The 23,103-nt window shown below is 36.3% G+C and overlaps 1 protein-coding gene across 1 annotated transcript in view; it reads right to left on the bottom strand.

Moving 5' to 3' along the window:
• Positions 1–23,103, bottom strand: part of ppfia4 (PTPRF interacting protein alpha 4) — a gene marked incomplete at its 5' end in the record, with an annotated part of 96,893 nt that overhangs the window by 886 nt on the left and 72,904 nt on the right. The window contains 21 exons of the mRNA XM_081358448.1: positions 1,841–1,934; positions 2,197–2,377; positions 3,338–3,406; positions 3,532–3,707; positions 4,374–4,471; positions 4,560–4,735; positions 5,819–5,881; positions 6,676–6,876; positions 7,073–7,154; positions 8,645–8,726; positions 8,842–8,960; positions 11,121–11,251; positions 11,514–11,549; positions 11,687–11,915; positions 14,550–14,776; positions 15,147–15,279; positions 15,421–15,512; positions 16,448–16,510; positions 18,006–18,137; positions 20,640–20,723; positions 22,742–22,876. Coding sequence (XP_081214574.1) covers positions 1,876–1,934; positions 2,197–2,377; positions 3,338–3,406; positions 3,532–3,707; positions 4,374–4,471; positions 4,560–4,735; positions 5,819–5,881; positions 6,676–6,876; positions 7,073–7,154; positions 8,645–8,726; positions 8,842–8,960; positions 11,121–11,251; positions 11,514–11,549; positions 11,687–11,915; positions 14,550–14,776; positions 15,147–15,279; positions 15,421–15,512; positions 16,448–16,510; positions 18,006–18,137; positions 20,640–20,723; positions 22,742–22,876 — 2,568 coding nt within the window. The 3' untranslated portion in view covers positions 1,841–1,875. The remainder of the gene's footprint in view (positions 1–1,840; positions 1,935–2,196; positions 2,378–3,337; positions 3,407–3,531; positions 3,708–4,373; positions 4,472–4,559; positions 4,736–5,818; positions 5,882–6,675; positions 6,877–7,072; positions 7,155–8,644; positions 8,727–8,841; positions 8,961–11,120; positions 11,252–11,513; positions 11,550–11,686; positions 11,916–14,549; positions 14,777–15,146; positions 15,280–15,420; positions 15,513–16,447; positions 16,511–18,005; positions 18,138–20,639; positions 20,724–22,741; positions 22,877–23,103) is intronic.

The raw sequence follows: 23,103 nt of genomic DNA, 5'->3' as shown, positions 1-23,103 counted from the left end.
GTAAATAGAAGTTATTATATGGAAGATTTCACGCAAAAATAATCAACTTAGCATTTAGCTTTTGTGTGTTCCATTGTAAGGGATTATACACACAGAACGCATGCATTTATAAGTGTGAGATGGAGGGCATTGGAATAAAAAAAAAAGAAGCTTTTTTTTTTAATTTGGCCTTTTAACCTTGAGCGGCACATTTTCAGAATGCAACAAACAATACAAGACCTAAGTGTAACGTGTGACCGTTGCACTTAAGTCTTGTATTGTTTGTTTGCTTCTTCTACTTAGCAACTTAACTTGAGAGCCAAATTTTTATGTGCAATGCGGCAGATGCTACAAAAGATGCAAGTGCAACAGTCAAATTGTCAATGTGTGTATGTTTACATAGAAACACAATGGTTAAGCAGTGCAGTGGAATGCAAAAATGCATTTTTTAGGGTCGGACTAAAAATGCAAGATGCCAGGCAGTGGAATGAAAAAAAAGCAAGGTCTGTGAAGCTCTTTTAACTTGAGTGCTACATTTTAGAACGGCTTGCTATGAGCGAGACAGTGCTAAAGATGTGAGACGCGAGCGCAACAGTCAAACACGTCTGTCTAGAGCAGGTTAACATTGAAAAACAATGGAAATGCAAAAACGTGTTCTGTGTGAACGGCCCCTTACTCTAACTGCAACATCTGCTTTGAAATAGTTTTCCAACATTACGCTACAAGTTATGACAATTGAGCTTAACTTGTATCAAACCCAGAACAACACTTTACCAATATCAGTGCAATAATTATAAAATGTGACTCATTTTAATACATCATAACACAAATTAAATACTTGATTAAATCATGTAAAGACAGAAAATGTAATTAGTTCAGATGTTTATATAATCCATGAGACTGAATTAATATAAATGAAAGGACACTGAAAATTAAAAAAAAAAAAATATATATATATATATATATATATATATATATATAATAATCCATTGCAATCAGTACTTCATATATGGATGTCAGTGTGTTGCTATGTAGTTGCTAATATGTTCTGATTGGTTGCTAGGTGGTTCCTATGAGTGCTGAAAGGATTATATGAACTTTCATTCAATTCCGTTTTATAGCACTTGAAAAGAAACTCAACTGACCATTCATGTACAAAAAGCAGAAGAAAAAAAAGCCAAGCAATAAATCTGAGCATCAATACCTAACCAGATGTGACGCGATGTTGCGGCATGCGATAAAAGGTTTCTTTTCCATGTTAATCAGGGCTTTCATCCTATCCAGCTGCAACGGCGATACTCGCAATTCTATTTTAGAAACGGTTTCTATTTTTCTGAGACGTTGCAGCTAGAACAACAACATACAAAGTATGACAATGATAATCTCAGCTACTGATTATGTGCTTTATTTAATGTTAAAAGAATTTAATGCGAGTTTGTGAATATCATTTTGCATAACCTTTATAGCCATACTGAAAGTGACAAAGGATAATTCAACTCAGATCATGTTTTTTTTGTTTTTTTTACAGGAAACAAGAACGTTCAAACTTTGAACTCAATGCAAACAAACAAGTGTATTCTATGACAAAGATAGTATCAGTCACTCAGTATGTGTTTTTAAACAATGTTAAAATGGTTTAATATTTATGAATTTGATAATGTACTTATACATTTTGTTGTGAGTGCAGTTCACTCTTCTGATTGGCTGTGATTTTTGACCGATTTCTCGTAGTCGTGTCACGTCTGGTGTGGACAGACTGCTTAACGCAGGAATCGTATCGCGTCTGGTTAGGAGATGGTGTTAAACATCTCTTTCTGAGCCATCAGAGCTTATAGACGAGAAGCTGAAGTGAACAGCTTACCTGTTAGTGTAAGTGCAGTGATTAGTAAAAGCAAGTTAGCAGGAGTAAGTCCTGACAGCTGAGGGGTCTAGTCTCTGCGGGGCCGGGGGACCGGCTGCTGAACCACAGAGACAGAGGGGAGAAAACATGCAATGAAATAAACTGTGACCCCGACCTGTGCCATTCATATTAGTTACTTTAACACATGCTTTCACAGTCAATATGCATTAATGTTTTGCAATTAGTGTCGTAAGATATAAAAAGAGTTAGAGAAGGCACTAATTGTTAGTACAGTACGGCAACCATTAAAGAGCAACGTGCTAATGGCAAGGCTGAACTCCTTTCCCCTTTGTAAAACACCCTGCCCCCCTTTCTACCTTCTGGTTGCAGCTGTCTCTTGGGCACAGCAGCCATAGAAGCGGGAATGGTCATGGTGTTGAGGCGGAAGCTAGCGGGAAGTGTCTCTATGGACCCCGGCATCATACCAAGACCCTGGCCGTCCCTCGGCCTGAAGCGCTTGCGCCACGACGGAGACCTTCGGAATGACTTGTCATCACTCTGATGAGAAGGATGACATCACAACAACTGGGTTAAGATCTTGTTCAAAAGTGTGACTGCACACACATCCGTATTATTTCAAGTATGGCAACAGAGAATGAATATGACAACACAACGATATAAAAGCTTCAGCTAATTTTCGCATTCTATGGTGAACAAATGTCAACATCAATGATGAGCAGAGCAATCCTGGGTCTCACTGCAGACATGCACTCCCAGATCACAAATGTAAAAGCAACTATATGACATTTTAAAATCACATTTCATACTATTTCGCATTTTTTTATAATAAAATATGCATTTATTTATAGAAAAAGTTTTTCATTTTGAAAAGCTGTTACACAGAAGAAGAAAAAAATATGTATTTTATATATATTTAGAAATATATTTTATGTTTCTGTTTCACTGTTTCACTTAAAATAAATGTATTTTTATTTCATGTTTGTTTTATTTTGAAAAAGCTATTCCACAGATAAAATTAATACAAAATCAAATTATATATATATATATATATATATATATATATATATACTGTATATAGACAATTATTTAAACATATTAATTGATACCTGACATATAAATAAAACTATATACACCCCATCATTTCTATAAAATGACTAAATGAGATGCCTTATCATGTAATCAAAAATGATTATGATTGCTCCATCCTGACCAGCGCTGACTAAGTAACAGATAAATCATGACAGTGTCGTTCTTAGCTCTACATTTTGCACCTGCAACCATTATTTCCCCATTCAAAAGAATACAGTTAAAACAAAAGAAAAAACATAATGAATTACTATGACAATCTTTTGTTACATGCTTTTGGCTTCATAAGAAAACAAACCCAAGTGGACTACAGTGCATTTCCAGCTCCACTGCAGAAGGGTCACTTCTGATGATCTGGAAAATTCCATGAATTTTGGCTGAAATCCAACCAGAATCCAAATCATCACCTACCTCTTCCAGGCGCCGGTCAGTTCCCAATGCTAAGAGGTTATTGAACTCCCTCTCCAGAATCTGCCTGGCCTGGAAGACACATCAGAGATACAGGATTTTGGAAAGACCCTCAGTATGCTGAACCACCATATCACATAAGTGAGTTTTATATGTTAGAACATTACTAAGTCCTTTAACATCCGTACGGTCCTCACCTGGGTGTTCTGCATGGGGATCTGTAGAATGAGGGCCAAGCTGCAAAAGTCAAATGTCTCATCTAGGGCAATGAGAGCTCCATGCACGCCACATTCCAGCAGGTTATTAGAGTATTCCTTCAGACCGATGTTCTGAATCCACTGCATCACGTGATCATTGGTCCACACCAGGGTATCTGGAACAGACAGTGGTACATGCATTTGCTATTACTTTTTCTAGACACAAAATGCTTCATTGGTTTCACATTAAACTGACTCATATTACTTGCATTATAAAGCCATATTATAAAACATGTAAAATAGTTGAATTTACAACAACAACAACAACAACAACAACAACAAGTATATACAGTTATCGTGATATAAAACGATTTTGGTCAGACCACCTCTAACCCATGCAGCAAATCTTCGAAGGGGGCTGTGTTTACAACTCTACTGGAAATATCTGTGTTTAGGTAATAGTATATGTGGAGTGTGATCATTTTGCACAGCTGGCTTGATTGTTCAATCCTGTGCGTAATTGTGCTTAAGTGTGTGTGTGTGTGTGTGTGTGTGTGTGTGTGTGTGTGTGTGTGTGTCTTAAGCAGTTGGTGCGTGTGTCTTTAGCTATGAAGATGAAAGATTTCAAAAAGCTGTGACAGCTGTGTCAAGTTCATGTGTTATGCTGAAGTTCAGCCGGGCGCCGTCCCTTTAAATGGATTTGACACTAAAAAGCTCAGCTGTTGACCTCACACATTCCTGCCACCGAAATGCAAGTAACAGGTACGGCCACTAGATAGTGCTCTTCCCTTCATAAGTTAGAAGTAATGAATCTAGAGCGTGCAATGATAATTTACTCGTACCTTTGATGTCATGTTGGAAATCCTCTCTTCTTCGCTCCAACTCCTTCCTGTCATAGTTCAGCCTTTTTAAGCACATGATGCCATAGTGCAAACTAGCCCTGTAAGAACAGAATGAATGTACCATTGTATGTAAAGTCTAGTTCATACTGCGGTTGTTAAAAATGAGCAATCACTGCTATAGTTTACCGGTGGAAGCTGTCCACCATCTTGAGATGTGTCCGCAGGTCTTTCTTAGTAAGGTGGTCCAGCATACGAGCGTCCACCAAGCACTCCATGAAGTAGCTGCGGTACTGAGGCAGTCCAAGACTTGGCAGCCACTCGTTCCCAATCCACTCATGGTTCATGTCACCATATGCTAATGTCTGAGAAAGAAAAGATAAATTATTCTACTGTGCCTCTGACAACTGGGTCTTAAATGGGTTTAGTTACTTTAAACAGTCATTTTAATTAGATTTTACATAAAGTAAAAATATATACTAATTAATATAAAATATACATTTATATATAGTAAATAACTATATAATAAACAAAATCAATTATATAAAAAATATGTATTTATAATATATAGTACAGTATTTATAATATATAGCAGTATTTCTATTTTATTTTATAATTAATATTTTAATTTTATAAATATAATATAAAACTATTTAGTTATAGCATATATACATTTACAATTGTCCATAATATAATAAACTTGTATTACATTTGAATGATAATTAAAGATTAATAATCTAAAAAATATGTATTTTGCCCACTAAAAATGTATATAATCTATCATATCATCATAACTACCAAATATGAAAAATGTTACCTTCCACATACAGTATAACTGCATTCATTTCAATGTGACAAACCGTGACAAATTTTCAATAAATTCTTATTTTAATCACATATGAAGATAATGCATTCTTTCTAAGCCATAAACCAAGTCAATAACAGACTTTGAAAATGAATGGTTAATGGAAAGGCAAGTGAAAACCACATATAAGAGTCAGTGGAAGGCTTTTGTTTGGTCAAAGACAGCCAGTTCTCTCACCTGAGCCCAGCTTCCTTCCTCATTCTCCTGTCAGTCAAATGTCAGAGTGACAGCGTGTTAGAGCACAGAGGAGACAGTGTTAGCAATACTCTCTTCTAGCTAAATAGCTCACTTAGCTCAGTTCAGTCGGGAAATGATGTGCACACCAAGCAACAGCATCAGTGCTTGTTACTAGGTAACAATTATTGCAAATGCAGTTAAATATGGATTCAGTTAGCAAAGCAACAGGACATGAATCACACAGAAACATGCGAAAAGGTTTAATAAGCGCACTCTTTGGGTAGATTGCAGGGCAGAGGGGGATGGGGGTAGAGTCAGGGGCAGCAGGCTGGGGGTTGTGAGGGCTGCGGAAGCGTGGCATATGCATGGCACCGCGGGCACAAGGGAGTCACCCAGATGGACTAACCATTTTGGTGGAGGTTGCCATGTTTTCCATCTCCTCGTGAGTCACCCACACATTTCCGGAAGACTGCACGGAGAAAAAGAGGCACGCACACACACAGATAAATGATCACACATTGCATATTCCTCATAAACACCGTCATGAGTGAGTGTTTACAGCAAAGTAACTTTGGCAGCCATGTTACTGCCGCCCCCGGGAAACTATTTTCTATGTATGTAATAGGCGAACAGGTGCCTATTTTAAGCTGTTTAAATGGGGAAAGACCAACATCTCCAAAAGTGTTTGTTAATTTATTAGTTTAAATAAAATAAAACAAATTATTTGTATAAAAATATATTTAATATTGAATTTTTTACACACAAATTGTCGTTAAATTATTTTTATATAGTATATTATATATTTGTATGTAGTTTATATAAATGATTAAAACATTAAGAATTTTTTTTTCTACAACAATTTAATAAAATATATTTAAAATATGTTTCAATCAAAAAAACTGTTACATAAATTGTTACATGTTGATAAAAATAAAGATAAAAAAAATTACATTAAAATAAACATAATTTATCTCTAATTTAAAACTATGGAGGAAAATTTTGAGCAAAGATAAAGTTGAGAAATCATTTGGGAATGGGATTGGGACATGATTAACGCTATATTGCAACCGGCAACTCCCATATGAGCACAGCATCTGTCTAAAGATCACATATTACCAATAAACCAATAATGTAATAAGTATGTTTATGTAATATTGTTACAAAGACAAAGGAAAGGATCTGCACGGACTAATTTTTGATTCATATTTGTTTTCAGTTTGAGACTGTATGTGAAAATGAGCAGTTTAGGAGCAGGCATCTTACTGTGCGTGAGGTGAGAGGAGCTGATGGACTCGTCAGTGACACCATTTCTTGGATGGCCAGTCTCAGCTTCAACCGATGCAGTGGGTTACTGATGCCGATCTCTCGCTGAATCTCCGTGTCCGACAGAGCCGACATGATGGCGCCGCTCTTCACATTGGCGCGACACGCTGCCACGTACCAAGCTGGCATGCCCACCCACAGCTGGAGGATGTCAGAGAGAAGACCGTCAAGATGCATTTTCGTTATCTCCGTCATCATCAGAGCGAGTAAGTAATTATCCTAATTATTGTCATCCGAATCCCACCCCCCCTTGATTTGTGTGATTATAATCATGGAGATCACGAGTGCTGTGCTCATTACTGCACGGTGGGAGGGATGGTGGCTGATGTCTTTGTACCTCGAGCCAGGAGACCACAGTGGGGCCGTCCCACTGAGCAAAAGGAAGCCCTTTCCTCCTGGCATCCTCCAGTAGCTCATGCCTAATAGAAGACAAAGAAAGGTCAGAGCTGAGAGGAAATACAACCCCACATAGAGTGAAGTAGTTAAAACATATAGGCTTTTCACCGTCCAATGTTCTGTACAATCTCTTGAGAGAAGGTTAGCTGATATCAACCAATATATACATATTTTTTAAAGAAGTCTCTTATGCTCACCATGGCTGTCAAACCTGTATGAATTTCTTTCTTCTGCTGAACACAAAAGAAGATATTTTGAAGAATAAGTGTAACCAAACAGATGCTGGGACCCATTGACTTCCACAGTATGGAAAGAAAAATACTATGGAAGTCAATGGGGTCCATCAAGTGTTTGGTTACCGACATTCTTCTAAATATCTTCTTTTGTGTTCAGTAGAAGAAAGAAATGAATAGAGGTTTGGAACAACTAGGGTGAGTAAATGATAACAAAAAGTTCATTTTTGGGTGAACCATACCTTAAATTTCTCATACATGGCCTCTCTGCAAATCAGTTGATGGAAATCCATCGTGGCAATGGATAATTTTTTTCAGGATTCTTCGATGAATAGAACGTTCAAACAAACAGCATTTATTTGAATTATAAATCTTTTGTAAAATTACAAATTACTTTACTGTCACTTTTGATCACTTTAATGCACCCTTACTGACACCTACTGTAGAATTTTTTTAATGGATCTATATTTAATTAATTTAAATAATTGTAATAACAATATATAAAATATATTTTTTATACAAAATTGTTATGAGGATTTTTTTTGGTGAATTATAGTATAATTATTTTTATAAAAATAATAGTTATAAATTATATTATTTATGAACTATTATAAAAAAGTAATAAACATAACAAATAAGGTTTAATGATAGCATATGAGAAGTACATCTGTTTTCAATGGTTTATGAATTCTGAGTAAATTTTGTGTTTAAGTTCAATTTCAACAACTACACAATATATTTTTTATTAGACTTCAAAGGCTATTCAATTTCTTTACCTCATCTTACACCCAAACAAGAAGTACATTTTGTTCTTAGCACAGTGCCAAAGAATGGACACACACACACACACACACACACACACACACACACACACACACACACACACACACACACACACACACACACACACACACACACACACACACACACACACACACACACACCCACATGGCAGGTGTTAATTAGAAAACCTATCTTTTTCTGTCACACTAATGGTCAGGGGACAGAGATAAGATGTGGAGATGAGGACAGACTCGACAGAATGGTAAAGTACACTTAAATGAGGCCCTGGTATTAGCCTACTATTAAGTGTTATTTGTAACTTGTTTATCTGCAGGAAATGGCACTTTGCCACTGAATTGATTGGTCATTTGCTTTAATTGAGCCATGTAATTAGGTATTAAGGATTAGGTCAGATTATTGAATGTCTCAGGGTGATTTGGTGTGCGTCAGTGTGAAGGAGCTGTATGAGTGAGAATCACAGAGAAGGGACGACCTACTTTTTCTTCATCCTGCGGTCTCGCTCTGCCTGTGTGCCCAGTTTGCTCAACGTCATGGTATCTCCAATACCCATCTCAAATTCTGTGACACAACATATTAAAATAGTTAGTTAAGGAGTATATGATCTTCATTTACTTAGTTGTCTAAAATCTATTTCCTGTGTGTAATGTGTGTGTGTTTGTTTGTTTCATGGTACCTGGAATGACAGGTGGTGTCACCTGGCCGTCCCTGCTCAGAGGCTGATCAAAGCGCGCTTTCTCCTTCTTGCCAAAAAGACGGCCGATGGAGGACTTTATGCCCTTCTTTTTGTTGCCCCTAAGCAGAGAGAAAAAGAGAACGTGAGAAAAAAATGACATTGTGTGACTTTTAGCATCGTAATGGGTGTTCACACTGACAGAGATTTGTGGTGACAAAGCAAAGTCATAATTTCTGGTGGAATAAGCAACTATTAGCAATAGCAAATTAACTTAATTTTATGCAAATGAGAAGAAAAGCAATGTGGGAATTGCAAATGGGTTTAGTATGCACATAAACTGTAAAAATTCTCATTAAAAACATATGCGCTCAATTTTTGACGGACATTTTTTTTATCTGATAAACTACGAGGGAAACACATTTACTTAATAAATCTCTCAATGCGCAAAAAAACCCTGTTGAAGCACAACAACAACAACAACAAAAAACTTCGCTTCAACAGATCATGGGAGATGGCATAACTGAACTAACCTTATGCCTAAGCCAAAATCTGTCATCAAAATGTTTTGGTATAATTACCCTTCAGAACTAGCTTCCGGCTCCCAACGCAAGATAACATAACAGCATTTATTGTGTTTTGCCTGCGCGGTCTGGGCCGCAAGTAATTTATTCTGTAGGAAAACAGCGCTACAGTGGTTTCCCCAATTGCAGCAACTTCCATTTTAATTACAGATGTTTTGCACCAATTTCTAAGGAAGTGACCATTTTGTTCTCTTGAACACATTGGATGGAAACTGTTTAATTCGCAAATTTGGATGGAAATTAGTGCGAATGCATCACAGTGTCGTAAAATGAAAAACAACAACAACAACAACAACAACAAAAAAAACAGCAAGATTGGACACAGTGGTTAAAACATTCATCTGAATGTTTATGTGTATAAACAAACATTTAAAAAAAGTGCAGAGAAAATGCTAAAAACCCACCCTGTGTGAACATCACCTTATATTCTATAACATGCATGATCATTTCTGTTTGTAACCTTTTTATCTGCCTGCCCTGCAGAGAAATGCTTTGTTATTCCTGCACTCTCATTTGGATCTATTGAAGCCAATTCAATCATAATGAAATCACTCCTCCCCTGACATCACCATAAATTTGTGTGAAGCATTACGTTCTGATAGAGTCTGGCTGCTCTGAGATGCCGTTTAACTCCCTAACAATGATGTGGAAGTAGAAAGGACAGAGGGAGACTGAAAAAGAGCACATCAGGTTTGGTTTCTTGCTTTGATTCAAATCAATGTGTATTAGTCTGAGAGTGCAGGTCTTATTTAAATTAAATTAGCCAGACTACAGAAGGGTGATTTTTATTTGACAATGCCCATGGTAGTTCATCATTAAAAACATCACACACAGCTAAAACCTCACAGAGCTCAAATAGAAGAAGATTCTCTAGAGAGAACATCTGGAGGAACATCATTAAAAACTCAGCATCACTGAAGGCTAAATATGGTGCTGCCCACCGAGAAATCTTTTTGTTCTTTGTATAAGTGTAAGATTGGAAAGTATGTAGAGACATTGGGGCTGATTTATCAATCTAACGTAGAAACGAGCGCAGAAATCATCTTACGACAAGGTTCACGTGTGATTCATGAAACATGTATACTGCCAATCCCATCGTACGAATAATCGGACGTTGATATATGTTTTAATCTATATATATATATAATCTATATATTGAATGTATATATATATATATATATAAATATATATATATATATATATATATATATATATATATATTATGATGGAAAACAGCATCTTTGACATCGTCTTTCATGGGAAAAACATTATACAAGTTTAGATCGACATTAGTGCGTGTAGATGATAATTACAATGTTCCATTTAAAGCAAATGAACTGCACAAGATATAACTTTATTAAAGAGCTGAAATTTAGACATGTAACTGTGTTTTAGACACAAGTTATGATTAAAGTTTCTTGGCTCAAAAATCTGTGTGTGTGTGCGGGGAGGGGGGGTGCATGACACACCTGGAGGTGTATAACAGGACAAATGTGGCTTGCATGTGACTTGAACAAAGGCAAACTGACAGTAATTAACTACTTTATAGATCCATAGTCTCAAGAGCAGTTGAGTGTGTGTGGGAGAGTCTGTCCTCAAGTATGCCTGCTGGGTAAATTATGTCTCATCTAGTTCAATCAGAGAGGACTCTATTAGCACCTGAGACATGATCGTCTGTGGATTTGTGTGTGCGTTTACCCTCGGCCATCCTCAAGACTTCCTGTTAGCTGAGCGAAGTTCATTTGGTCTAGTCTGAGACTTCGGGGGGAGGGAGGGGGCGACGTCTCACACTTGATGGTGGCTTTGTCCTCTCGGGCCTCCACAGGTGACTGGGACAAGCAAGCAAACACACACACAAACAAAAAGACAACATGGTCACAATATACCCTAACATTGGCAAAAAGCTAATGACACCAAATCTTTCCCACTCCTCTGCACAGAAACTCATTTATATTGTACTTTGTCACCTGCAAATAAACACACAGAGTCATATTCATTTCCTTCACATTCTTTATCCACAGAAGCTACACATGCACTGAATTAGAACAAGCAAGCTGGTGTTCAGTCATTTAGAGATGAAGACACACTTACAGCCACTCTCCTGCGGTGTTTCCTTAAATCACTAGGCTGAAAGTGTTAGCAGGAAGAAAGAGACAGAGGAAAAATACAGGGAGACAGATGATTAAGTGTTGTCAGTGTTAGAAAAGGGAGATTTAACAGGGTTAGCACAAAATAAAAGCGTTGCAATGTGAAGCAAGGATCACCAGGGTCATGATGCCCAACTCGTGGGCCGCTGAACCGGATGTCAGTTTTGGTGTGGATCGGCCGCTGACGGGAGGTGATGAACTGGCCAGAGAAAGGGCTGTGACGGAGGTGGGGATGGAGGAGCGCGGGCGCAGGGTCACATTGAGGCCGTCCATACTGCCGCTGTTCACTCGACTCTCAATCTCATCAGCCCGGAGCTCTGCTGATTCCCTCTCCACCTGGATCATTCTAGAACAGAAGAAGAGAGAGATAGAGAGAGCACTCAGCACATGGACAGCAAGAACTCAAACTTCCTACATAAAACACACACATCCCTAGACGGCACATATTCTCTGCAGAATACAAAATCAAAGCCAAACTTAAGTGTGTCTGAAGAGCAGAAAGCACATCTGCCACAAGCTTTTGTTGCTCATTTTTTTCATCCAGGAGAATTTTTTCATCCTTATTTCTGTGCCACCAGCCCATAACCAAATGGAACTGCAAAAACAATTTAGATTATATTATTAAAAAATAAATAAATATTTATATTTTAAAATAATATATATTTGTTTGTTTAGGGTTAGTTTAATAATTAATTTAGCATAATTTACTGCATTTACTATAGTAAGTACTTGTAAAGTACTTATAAAGTGATACAATATTCAATGTCGACAACCCATTTTTTTATATTTAAAGTTATAAATAAAGTTATACACATAAATTATGTAAATAATGCATTATCATCCAATTTCATGTCTTATGTTACATCTTAAAATGAATTATAAGTGCATGATGTGGAAAAATAAATGGCTGTATATTATAATATATTACAGCGGTGGCTAGAATTCATTGTTAAACCATAAAATGCACTACTAATAGCCTTATGGGACATTATGTATTCAACTTTCAAATGCCATCAGGACTCTGCTTACTATTGATATCTATTAGTATTCATGCGGTGGAAGGGGAACTTGTCTGTTGAACCCTCATGAGTCTCACCCACAGCTCAGGTCATGAGTCATCACTATCTGCACATTTCAGGTGATAGCTCTGCTATTGTCTGGCATTTATATTCATCCACAACTCAGAATCAATTTGTGAGATGCGCAGATTCAGCTTATAGACTGTTCAGCTTATTGCCATATATGACAGATGTTCTACCGCCAGCGCTTTGTGCAGCTGAAAGAAATCCAGACAGCTCGGTATCAGGACAAGCTTCAGAGGACTGTTTGGATTTAGACTGAAGTTTTCGGCCTGCCTGACAGTTTCTGTTACCGTTCTAGTTATATCTGCGGTCTGCCAGAGCACAGAGAAGCAGAGGAGCTCCTTTACTCAAGTCATTCTGAAATCGAAAAAGGTCAGTGAGTTTGAGAAGAAAGTTGACTTTAACTGGCCACCAGTCTGAATGCTGTGTTCAACAGAGCATGCATTTAAAGCACAAGCTTGGATCAATAAGACAAATGAACATGACATTTGAAGGCTCTAAGCTGATATACTCGAGGCAGATAACTAGGTCTCATGCAAGTCATCCAGTTTGTGAGATATGAAGTATTCATATAGTAAAGCAAATATTGTAAAGTGTAATCCTTAACTGTAAAAGAGTTTTTATGAAAAGCTGTTCAAACTGACGAGAAATACATCAGTGAGATGAGGTACAATATGTAAGATTTTTGTAATAAAATATTCAAAAACCACTGTCACAGTGTGATATTTTTCATACAGTTGTGTACTTTCAATTTCCCAAAAGTTCCTAAGGATTTGTAAATCCAGAGAAATTCCAGTTTTAAATAATGTCTCGTCCCTTGTCATTGTCGCCTATCAATGACGCAATATCCGCGCTATCCTCGGTTTCTGTATATATATATATATACATATATATGCCTCATTAGTGTCCGTTTCAATGGGCCGCTATACGTAAGCCACCAATGAGGATCTATATATCTATGATATAATATCTCGCACGGCGTTGTTGTGACGTTCAGTCATCATGGTTCACGATTATAGATTGCGAGTACAGAAACCCCCCATTTATTTCACGTTCCTTGCAGCTAATTCGTTACGATGACATAAAATAGTGTGATCAAATGTACAGGTAATACAAAAACGAATTTATTACTTTATCCGTGAACATGATTCAAAAATGACATCTCTGGATGGTGAAAATGACATCTCCCATCGTTCCACTCTCCTTCATAGCGTCATCAAGCTTCGCCTTTGTTATTGTTTTGAAAATGCGACTTCTGGTGGCGAAAAATAACATATTGTAGCTTTAAGCACCTTTAATTGACACTTTTCTAGCATGTAATTTCCTTTTAATGTTAGTCAAGGTTTCTTGAACTAAAAATAAATTAAATAGCCTGTTTTAGCTACTGTACCTTTAAGACTAATGCAAATGCCTTCTGTTGATTGGATAACGTTTTTACAAGTTAAATGAGTAACAACGCCCCCATCATAACAATGAACACCGAATAGGTTTTGATATATAAATGTGGGTGGTCACATGATAATGTGTTGATCGTTCTGACATCATAACTATGACACACTCCTTTTGATGACCCTTTTTTGCTGCTAACTTAGCTGTTAGTCAGTTCAACAGTTAACAGTAAAACTGCTTTCTGAAATAAAATTGGCTGGTGCTAATTCATGCAAACCTTACTGCCACAATGCAAGGGTGTTGTGACTGGTTGTCAGGCTGTTGGTAAGGTGTAATGAACGATTCCAGGGCGTTGCTAGGTGGTTGATAAGGTGTTGTTCTGAGTAGTTCTAGGTGGCACTGCCCTGCCCACTGCCCATGCCCTGGCACTGCTCAGAACACCAAGGTGGTTGCATACTGAACCCTAGTTTTCCATGTTATGTCTTCCTTTAATAGTCTATATTTCCAACCTGATTTCCTCATTGATGGCATCCAGCTGTTCTTGAAGCATGAGGGCAAGCGTCTGGGCGTCTGAGTGCCCGCTGGGGGACAGCATATCGGCTGAGCTGAATATAGTATCGCGGTCTTCATCGTCCAAGTCAGACAGCTCAGTGTCGCTTCCCATCAGGTGAGTCCGGCTGGCCCGCAAGCTGGAAGGTTGAGAGCGATCCCAATCCTGCTCCACCATTGGCAGGATCTGGGAATAAAGACATGGATCAGTGCACAAACCAATATTTTGAGGATTTTTTCGAATCAGGCTTCCAGATTTGAGTGTTTCAAGTAAGATCTAATGTGCTATAAACATGTTTTGTTGTGGATTTGAGAACCTGGAACTTACAATGAACACATCCAACGGGGCAAAAGAAAAGAACAGAGAGAAAAAGAGAGATATGACTAAAACAATAAACACGTTCATGTCTATTAGATTAGAACAAGGATTGTCAGTGACTTGCACCAGTTATACAATTGCTCATACTTATTACACGCTAGTACAGAGAAGAGAACAGGAAGAGAAGTTTTGGTTAAGACAGTGACAGATGAAGATGTGAGATGTGTGACATTGACACCTTCATTGGTTCATCCCTGAGTGCCACCAGTCGACCTTTCTGAGCCCGTCGTATGACCCCTGTGGAGGAGTAATGATCCCCCTGACCTTCCACCACTGAGAACCGCAGGTCTGTGGCACTGCCAACATGAGACCTAATACAGTACATAGAGAGACAGAAAAAGAGGCTCAAATACTTTACTTGGCATGTTTATAGACATATCACTTTTAATGAGCAAATAAAAACAGGGCTCATATTTTACTATAATTATAAAAAAAAAAAATCTGGATGTCACCTAGGATGTGTTCCGTCTCCATATGCCCCGCTCCTGCGCTTCAGATGATCGAGTTCGGCCCGTAACTTCTCAATCTCCCCAATGAGCCTCTCCTACACAGCCAGAAAACACTTGATTAGTCCAGCAATCTTGAATCAATGTAATTCTTTTAGAATTACAAGGAAAATTGCTTTTATGTACTCGAATTTAGACTAGACTCGAATATTTAAAAAAAAAATTAAATTAGATGTTTTTCAAACTACCTTGTAAAAATACATTACTGTTCAAAAGTTCGGGATCAATACGATTTTTTATTTATTTAAAGAAATGAATCATTTTATTCATCAAGGATGCGTTCAATTTATCAAAAGTGACAGTAAAGATATTTATAATGTTACAAAAAAATCCCATTTTAAATTTCAAATAATCCTGCAAAATATTAACACAAAACATATTAAGCAGAACAGCTGTTTTTAGCATTAATAATATTGATCAATATTTAATGTTGATTGAGCACCAAATCAGCATAATATACTGATTTCTGAAGGATCATGTGACACTGAAGACTCGAGTAATGATGCTGAAAATTCAGCTTTGCCATCACAGGAATAAATTAGGCTACATCTTAAAGTATATTCAAATAGAAAACTCATTACTGTCTTTACTGTACTTTTGATCAAATAAATCCAGCCTTGGTGAGCATAAGTCTTCTTCCAAAAACATTAAAAATCTTACCAACCCCAAACGTCTAAACGGTAGTGTATGTATAAATTTTTACATATTTTTTAAATAAATATTTGTACCTTTAAAAAAATATATCACAACGCATGACAATGAAGGCAAAAAGGTGTTTAAAAAACAAATGAAATAGTAACAGTTCACAGGATACAGACGTATACACTTCTTTATACATTGATATAAATATCTTAATTTAAAGTCTTTATGTTAATAAGACACTTTATGCTACTCAGTTATTTCTTGCAATTGCAACATCTCTGACTGTTGCTGTTGCTTTGCAGATCTGTGTGATATTAATGAGCAGTGGTACCTTATTGTGATGGAACTCCTCCAGCTGTTTTTGGGAATTCTCCAGATCATGGATGAGTGAATTCTTTATGGGAGAAACGACAGAAGAAACAAAGTTGAGAATAAGCTTAAAGCAGCAGGTTGTGCATGCAATAACCTGCACATTCTCTCTCTCTCTCTACATGTGGTGCTTCAGCCTGTCTCTTCACATTTGGCCATTCAGTCTGTTCTGTCCTCTCGGCTTACAGCTCAAAAGAGAAACGAACTGGGTTCTATTAATTCAAGCTAAATAGGGAACCTTTACATCTGTTTTTCACAAGCTATTCCTTGTGCCATTTCAGTATATGCCTAGAATGGACTTATGGACATTCTACTACACTCATTTCTTTTTAAACAATTATTTTAAATCATTTCTTATTTTCAATCATTTCTAATGCATTTGGGTCCGTTTTTGACTAGGAAGAGGTACATATTACACATTTCTAAAAAAAATCCAGTTTTTAGTATGAAAAAGAAACTTTGGATATGTGTTAAGACTGTTAAAATATGCATCATTTATCTATATATTTTTTCAGATTAAAAAATAATAATAATAACCATAGAGATTTTACACATTTTTCGTTCGGGTCCATTTTGACCCGGAACTGGCTTTACACATGAAATTATGCTGTTTAGTACATCTGTTAGATTTGTTAAATTTCTCTCAAATGACTTCTGTAAAAAACATTTAGCCTCTTTCCTACATTCACACACACATTTTTCCTTCCAACTGGTACTGCATTTTGTTTCTAAACATGACTGTACATGCACACACTAAAATTACAATCAAATGACAAATTAAATTAATGTCTGTTTTTAGATCAAAAGTTCATAGTCCAAATAGTCTAAATTTGAAAATGGAAAGAGGGTTCGAAAAAGGAGAAGTCCACATTTCACTCTGTTGCCATCTGTCGATGAACCGTTGCAGCCTAAAAAGGAGAATTTTCTTGCTTCACGCTGTTTTTTTCTGTAGTTCTCATAACATTTTAAATTTCAAATAATTAATTTATAAAAATGGGGTGAATGTAGTAATAACATAAAAAATATGGTAACATTAATGAGAAGTTACTGATCAGATACACTAAGGTTTAATTGTGTATAATATTAAAAACATATTAAGTTATGACTGTTTTATAAGCTTATGTTCCATCTTGTCCAAAAAGACCCAGGACCCAGTTTTTTTTAATGCATTGCCAGGGTTAAATAATAATTAAAATAATCAAGTACATGTACATTAACATGTATATTATTTATTTATTTATTTTAAATTACATTTATTTTTAAGTAAATTTATAAAGAAAAGAAAAAGCAAACTATTTGCCAAAAGAAATTACATTTTATTTCTGAAGATTGCTCTTAATATCTTATGCAATTATATCTTATTATATATATATATTTTTTTTTTGTCCTAAGGATGAACATTGAATGCATGTTTGTGGCTGTGTGCTGCTTGAATGCATTAAGCATCAGATGATAATAGTGTTTAAGGTTATAATAAGTGTGTACAGTATATGTGCAGGCAGGCATGGTTAAATCCATACCTTGTCCTCCAGCGCAGCCATGCGCTCCTTCAGGTGCAGCTGAAGACGTTCATTGGACTCGGTGAGGAGACGGTCCACAGTGTCAGACAGACGTTTGTTATGCTCCTCATTCATCTTCTCCCTCTGTCGAGCCTGAGAAAGAGTGAGGGAGTGAATAGAGAAGAGAAAGAAAAAATGGAAGTATGAAACAGCATTATTTATTTTAACAGTAAAACTAGATGTTTAGAAGAAAATGTGACATGGGATAGCTATAGGATTTTTTTTTTCTGATGATACACCGTATGCACAGTATAACCAATAGAGGGCAGTATTACACCCTAAAGCTCTGTGAACATTTTCTAAGAGTTTTACGTCAGATTTTTAAGTCTGGTTCATGATATTAAAACACAGCTGATTCTGACGGTACACATTTCGATTCAGAAAGTAATACTAACTTCTCACATATTTCTAAAGGTGTGTATTCTGTGACCATCCCTCTTAAAAATGAATAATGACAGTCCTTGTAGTTGAATGCAGGGATGATGACTTTTAAACACAGTTGTGGTGGGATATGATATACTCAGTTGCCTGGCAACAAAATCTTAATTTTCTTTTGGTGGCAAACAGCCTTTAAAATGTAATCAACACAGAGCTTCGTGACTGTCAGGGGAAGATTTCAAACTAAAGCTCAGTCTGAGGTGGATGTATCAAGGTTTAATTAAGGCTGACTCTCTTTGACTGCTTTAAGTCATTACAACCATCAGCTCACATGCAAGAGAAAATTAACCATGCATGAATTATTCAAAATCCAAATATAGCAGCCAATTACAGCTCTGCTCTCACTGGGGGTGGGGAAATTCATCTGCAAGATGAGCTAAAAAATGGCCCATATTCACAGAGCAGCGGCATATGCGTGTGCAAGTGTGTTTGTACAGGAGTGCTAGCTCATCGATCTTTTTATGCCTCAGTTTGTGTGTTAGAAACACAAGAACGGGCAAAGCAGCACAGGCTAATCGGAGTCCCTACTGTGAGGTCAAACACACCGCCTGAAGGCCTGGTCAAGACCGATTGTGCAACAGGTAACATCTTCACATCTTCCTAAACACACACACTTTTACTATCTACTGTAATTAGGACCATATACTTAAAAAATGTATATGTTATTATTATATATTATATTTCTGTAAAGCTGTTTTAAAACGATATGTATTGTGAAAATCGCTATACAAATAAATGTGAATTGAAAATTACTACAGACTAACGTTGACCCAAACTACATGAACGTTTTTTTTTTACATATTTAATGCTAAATGTATTCAAAAATGCAAACTGCTAGGGACTAATTTGTCACCAAACAATGGCTATTTAAACATTTCCACTGATTGCCACTTTATTGACTTCTGACACTGAGCTAATAATGAAATAAATAATAAATAAATAAATATTAATAAATAAATCACATATTTTATTTTAAAGATGCATTATAATATATTTAAAATACATTATTGTAACACTTTGCATAAACATCCCATTAGGTAACAGTTAAATGTATTAACTAACATTAACTAACAATTAGGAATACATTTGTTACAGTATTTATTAATCCTTGTTAATATTAATTAATAAAAAATATACCTGTTCATTATAAGTTCAGGTCCATTAAATAATATGAACAGATACAACTTTTGAAATTAATATTAACTTAGATGAATCCTTTTTTGGAGGTATTTCTTTTATTTTTAGCTGATGATAACGTACAGTATTTAGTTAACAAATGGAATTTGATTGTATTATCTCTCTCTCTCTCTCTCTCTCTCTCTCTCTCTCTCTCTCTCTCTATATATATATATATATATATATATATATATATATTTTTTTTTAGCTGATGATAAAAAAACAGTATTTAGTTAACAAATGGAATTTTATTTTATTATATGAAGAGTTCAGAAGCAAAAGCCTCTAAGTACCATCTGAAATTTTCTTCTAGAATGATCATTTTTTCAAGCTTGTATATTTAAATTAAGTAATTTCACTTAAATGGCAATGAAAATTACCTATTAATGGTCATTTAAGTGAAATTACTGACCTTAAATATATGAGCTTGATAAAAATGATCATTCTAGAAGAAAATTTCAGATGGCACTTGGAGGCTTTTGCATCTGAACTCTTCATATATATATTGTATAAAATACTACAAACAATATGGCTTAACAAACATTTCCAATGACTTGTTTAATACTGAGCTAATATCCCTTATTCCAACCCTTGGTTAAATCCATAATCACAACTCATATAAATCTTTTTGCTATTTTACATTTTCATTTTTATATTTTGTTAATTTAGTAAATCTATTAAGCCTTTTCCTTAATAGGAACCATTTGAAATACAGTAGGTATTTCAAATTTTTGAGGAGACATTGTGGCCACACATTCACACAAAAAAACACTGGTGCCTCTTTATAGTGTTCATTCTTATGTGCACTTAAACAAATCAAAACCACACATAATGAACCTAAGCCACTCACACTTCCCCATTTTCTCCCTCCAATCATCCTTCAAGCAATCTCATCATTTCTCTATCAAACATTCACTCTTTCAATGACACATTCTACATCCCATTCCCTTTTGGTGTCCTGACCCCTAACCCAGTCCTCACCCTGCCCAGCTCTTGGTTCTTCTCCTCCAGCTGAGCCTCTAGTTGGCGCAAACGCTCTTCGATGTTCCCATGACGCTCCTCCGCCTGTAGGAAACACTGACATTAGTATAAAGAGAGCAGGGCAAAGACCTTCAAGAATTAGACACTTCACCTTCAAGAAGAAAGAGGTTTAGAAATTGCTTATATTTTATCAGTTGGAGAAATTTTTTGTCATATATTTGAATAAACCATATTTAAATGAAAATTTGTCATGAATGTACAGTTTTTTTCAGTGCGTATTATTGTACAGTTCAGCTTCCCTGACTAAGGTCTATAGACCAATGATGGCATGTGCTGTGTATAATAAATGGGATCTAAGGAAGGATGTTGGATATGTATCATTAGGAGCATGAGGTGTGTGACAGGATGCCACTGACTGAGAATGACAAAATGTTGCCATTTTTAATTAGCTGCATTAGCGAGACAATAAACAAAACCCCACTGCCTCTCTGCCATACTGACAAGACATTTGGCTGCCTTGGAAAAACACTGTCATCTACAATTCCAGCTGATGTTCGGAAGGAACATGACTGCGACCGAGTGAGGATTATCTAAACTGGCAAGAAAAGGAGACGGAAGCCTGTAAAAGAGAAATATCTGCTCTACCTGTGCATGTTTGATGGAGCGCTTTATCATGAACAGTACAGCTGTATTTTTTGGAACGTATTGCAGAAATGAGGAATTGGAACGTGATAAAGAAATACTGCCAGACTCAAACATGCATGAGCACCAAAACTCATTGCCTGACTGCTAGGCCACAGGTCTGACCAAAACAAATGGTTTGAATCAGTGATCCTCAAATGGTTTTGCTTCAGGATCCAGATTTTACATTGGACATCAAGTGGAGATCCACCACAGTAAAGACAAACCAAAATTGCTTAAACAAAACCTCCATATATCAGAACCGCACAGGCCCAAAAATATTCGAAATTGATAACATAACAGATTAATAGGAAGATATTCAAATAATGAAGTTTTATAAATGCATAAACAATAGTAGATGTGTGATTGACCTGTTGAGTCAGTGTTGTTAACTATTAAACTATCAAAAACATTAACTGAAATAAAACTGAAATGTAATAAAATAAAATAAAATAAAAATAAATTACAAATTTAAACTAAATTCAAATTAAAACTGCTGCTAACTGAAATAAAAATAAGTTTAAAGGTGTGTTGTTTTCAGCAGGTTTGGTTCGATTAAAACTCTGGTGCGATTGCTCTGTTATTTTGGTTCATTTGAATAAGTGTGAACGCTGCCATCTGAACCCCCGGTGTCCAGCTCGAATGAAATATGAACCAAAAACAGGACATGATGTTACAATATGTGGCCCTAAAAAGAACAAAATACTCCAAAATAAATAAAAAATTCTCGTCACAGGAGCTACGTTGCCCATTACAGTTCGGTAAAGGTTTCAGAAATGCTGACTTACAGTACTTGCAGCAGTTTGTGTGCAACAGAGGAATTCCTGCTGCTGTTTTGACTCTTTTACACATTTTAGAAGCTCTTCTTAGCTGAAAAATACTATCATACAATGAGCGCATTTAGCCTAGCACAGAGCATTGTTCTGGATGTTCGAAAAGTTCCATCGCAAAATATATGTCATTAAAGCCAGTTATTTTTTTGTATCCTTAAGTTCTTAAAAAATGACAGTGTGAACCAGGATTAAATGTAAATGTACTAAAATTACTAAAACTAATTCTGAAATAAACAAATTAACCTTGGCTGCTTAATATGTTAGCTGTTTAACTTATATGAATCTGCTTAATATGCAATCAGTTGCATTTGCAACCGTAATTTGTGTATTGACCCATCACAGAACTTGTGTTTCTCTAAATCACGTCTCAGTAGGCTAAAATGTCTTTTGAACAGCCTATGTTGTTTATCTCTTATCTAATCCTGCAGTGTAATCTAATCTTTTCATGTCAGTTTCCGCCCTTCTTTACCTTATCATTTTGTTTCATCACCATCTCAGAGGATGTTTTCCTGACAGAAAAGAATCTTATGAACTGACTTTCTCATTGTTTCCTGTCGCTGTTGTCTGAAGGAGTGATTGAGTACTCGCCTTGGTGAGGGCGGCCACTCTCTGGGCCAGTTCAGCCTCCACCTCGGGCAAAGTCTCTGCCTTCCTCATAGTCTGCTGCAGACGCTGTTCTGCCAACTCCAGCAATTCCTGGAGGTGTCGTACCTTCTCCTCACTCTGATAAAAAAAAGACACGCGCACACAAACCGCACGAAAATAAGACAAACAGAGGGTACACTCATGTAGACACCATAAACACACCCATTTTAGAGATAGTATACACCCAACATATGCATTCCCACACACAAAGATATTAAGTCCACACAAGGTTACAAGGTACTCACAACATACACACATGAACGGAAAAACATACCATACACACATACAATACGAAATAAATAAGT

This window comes from Scardinius erythrophthalmus (assembly GCF_964197995.2).
Source record: "Scardinius erythrophthalmus genome assembly, chromosome: 25".
In the NCBI taxonomy this organism is placed as follows: domain Eukaryota; kingdom Metazoa; phylum Chordata; class Actinopteri; order Cypriniformes; family Leuciscidae; genus Scardinius; species Scardinius erythrophthalmus.
Note: the sequence above shows the minus strand (reverse complement) of the source record. Positions and strands in the feature narration are given on the sequence as shown.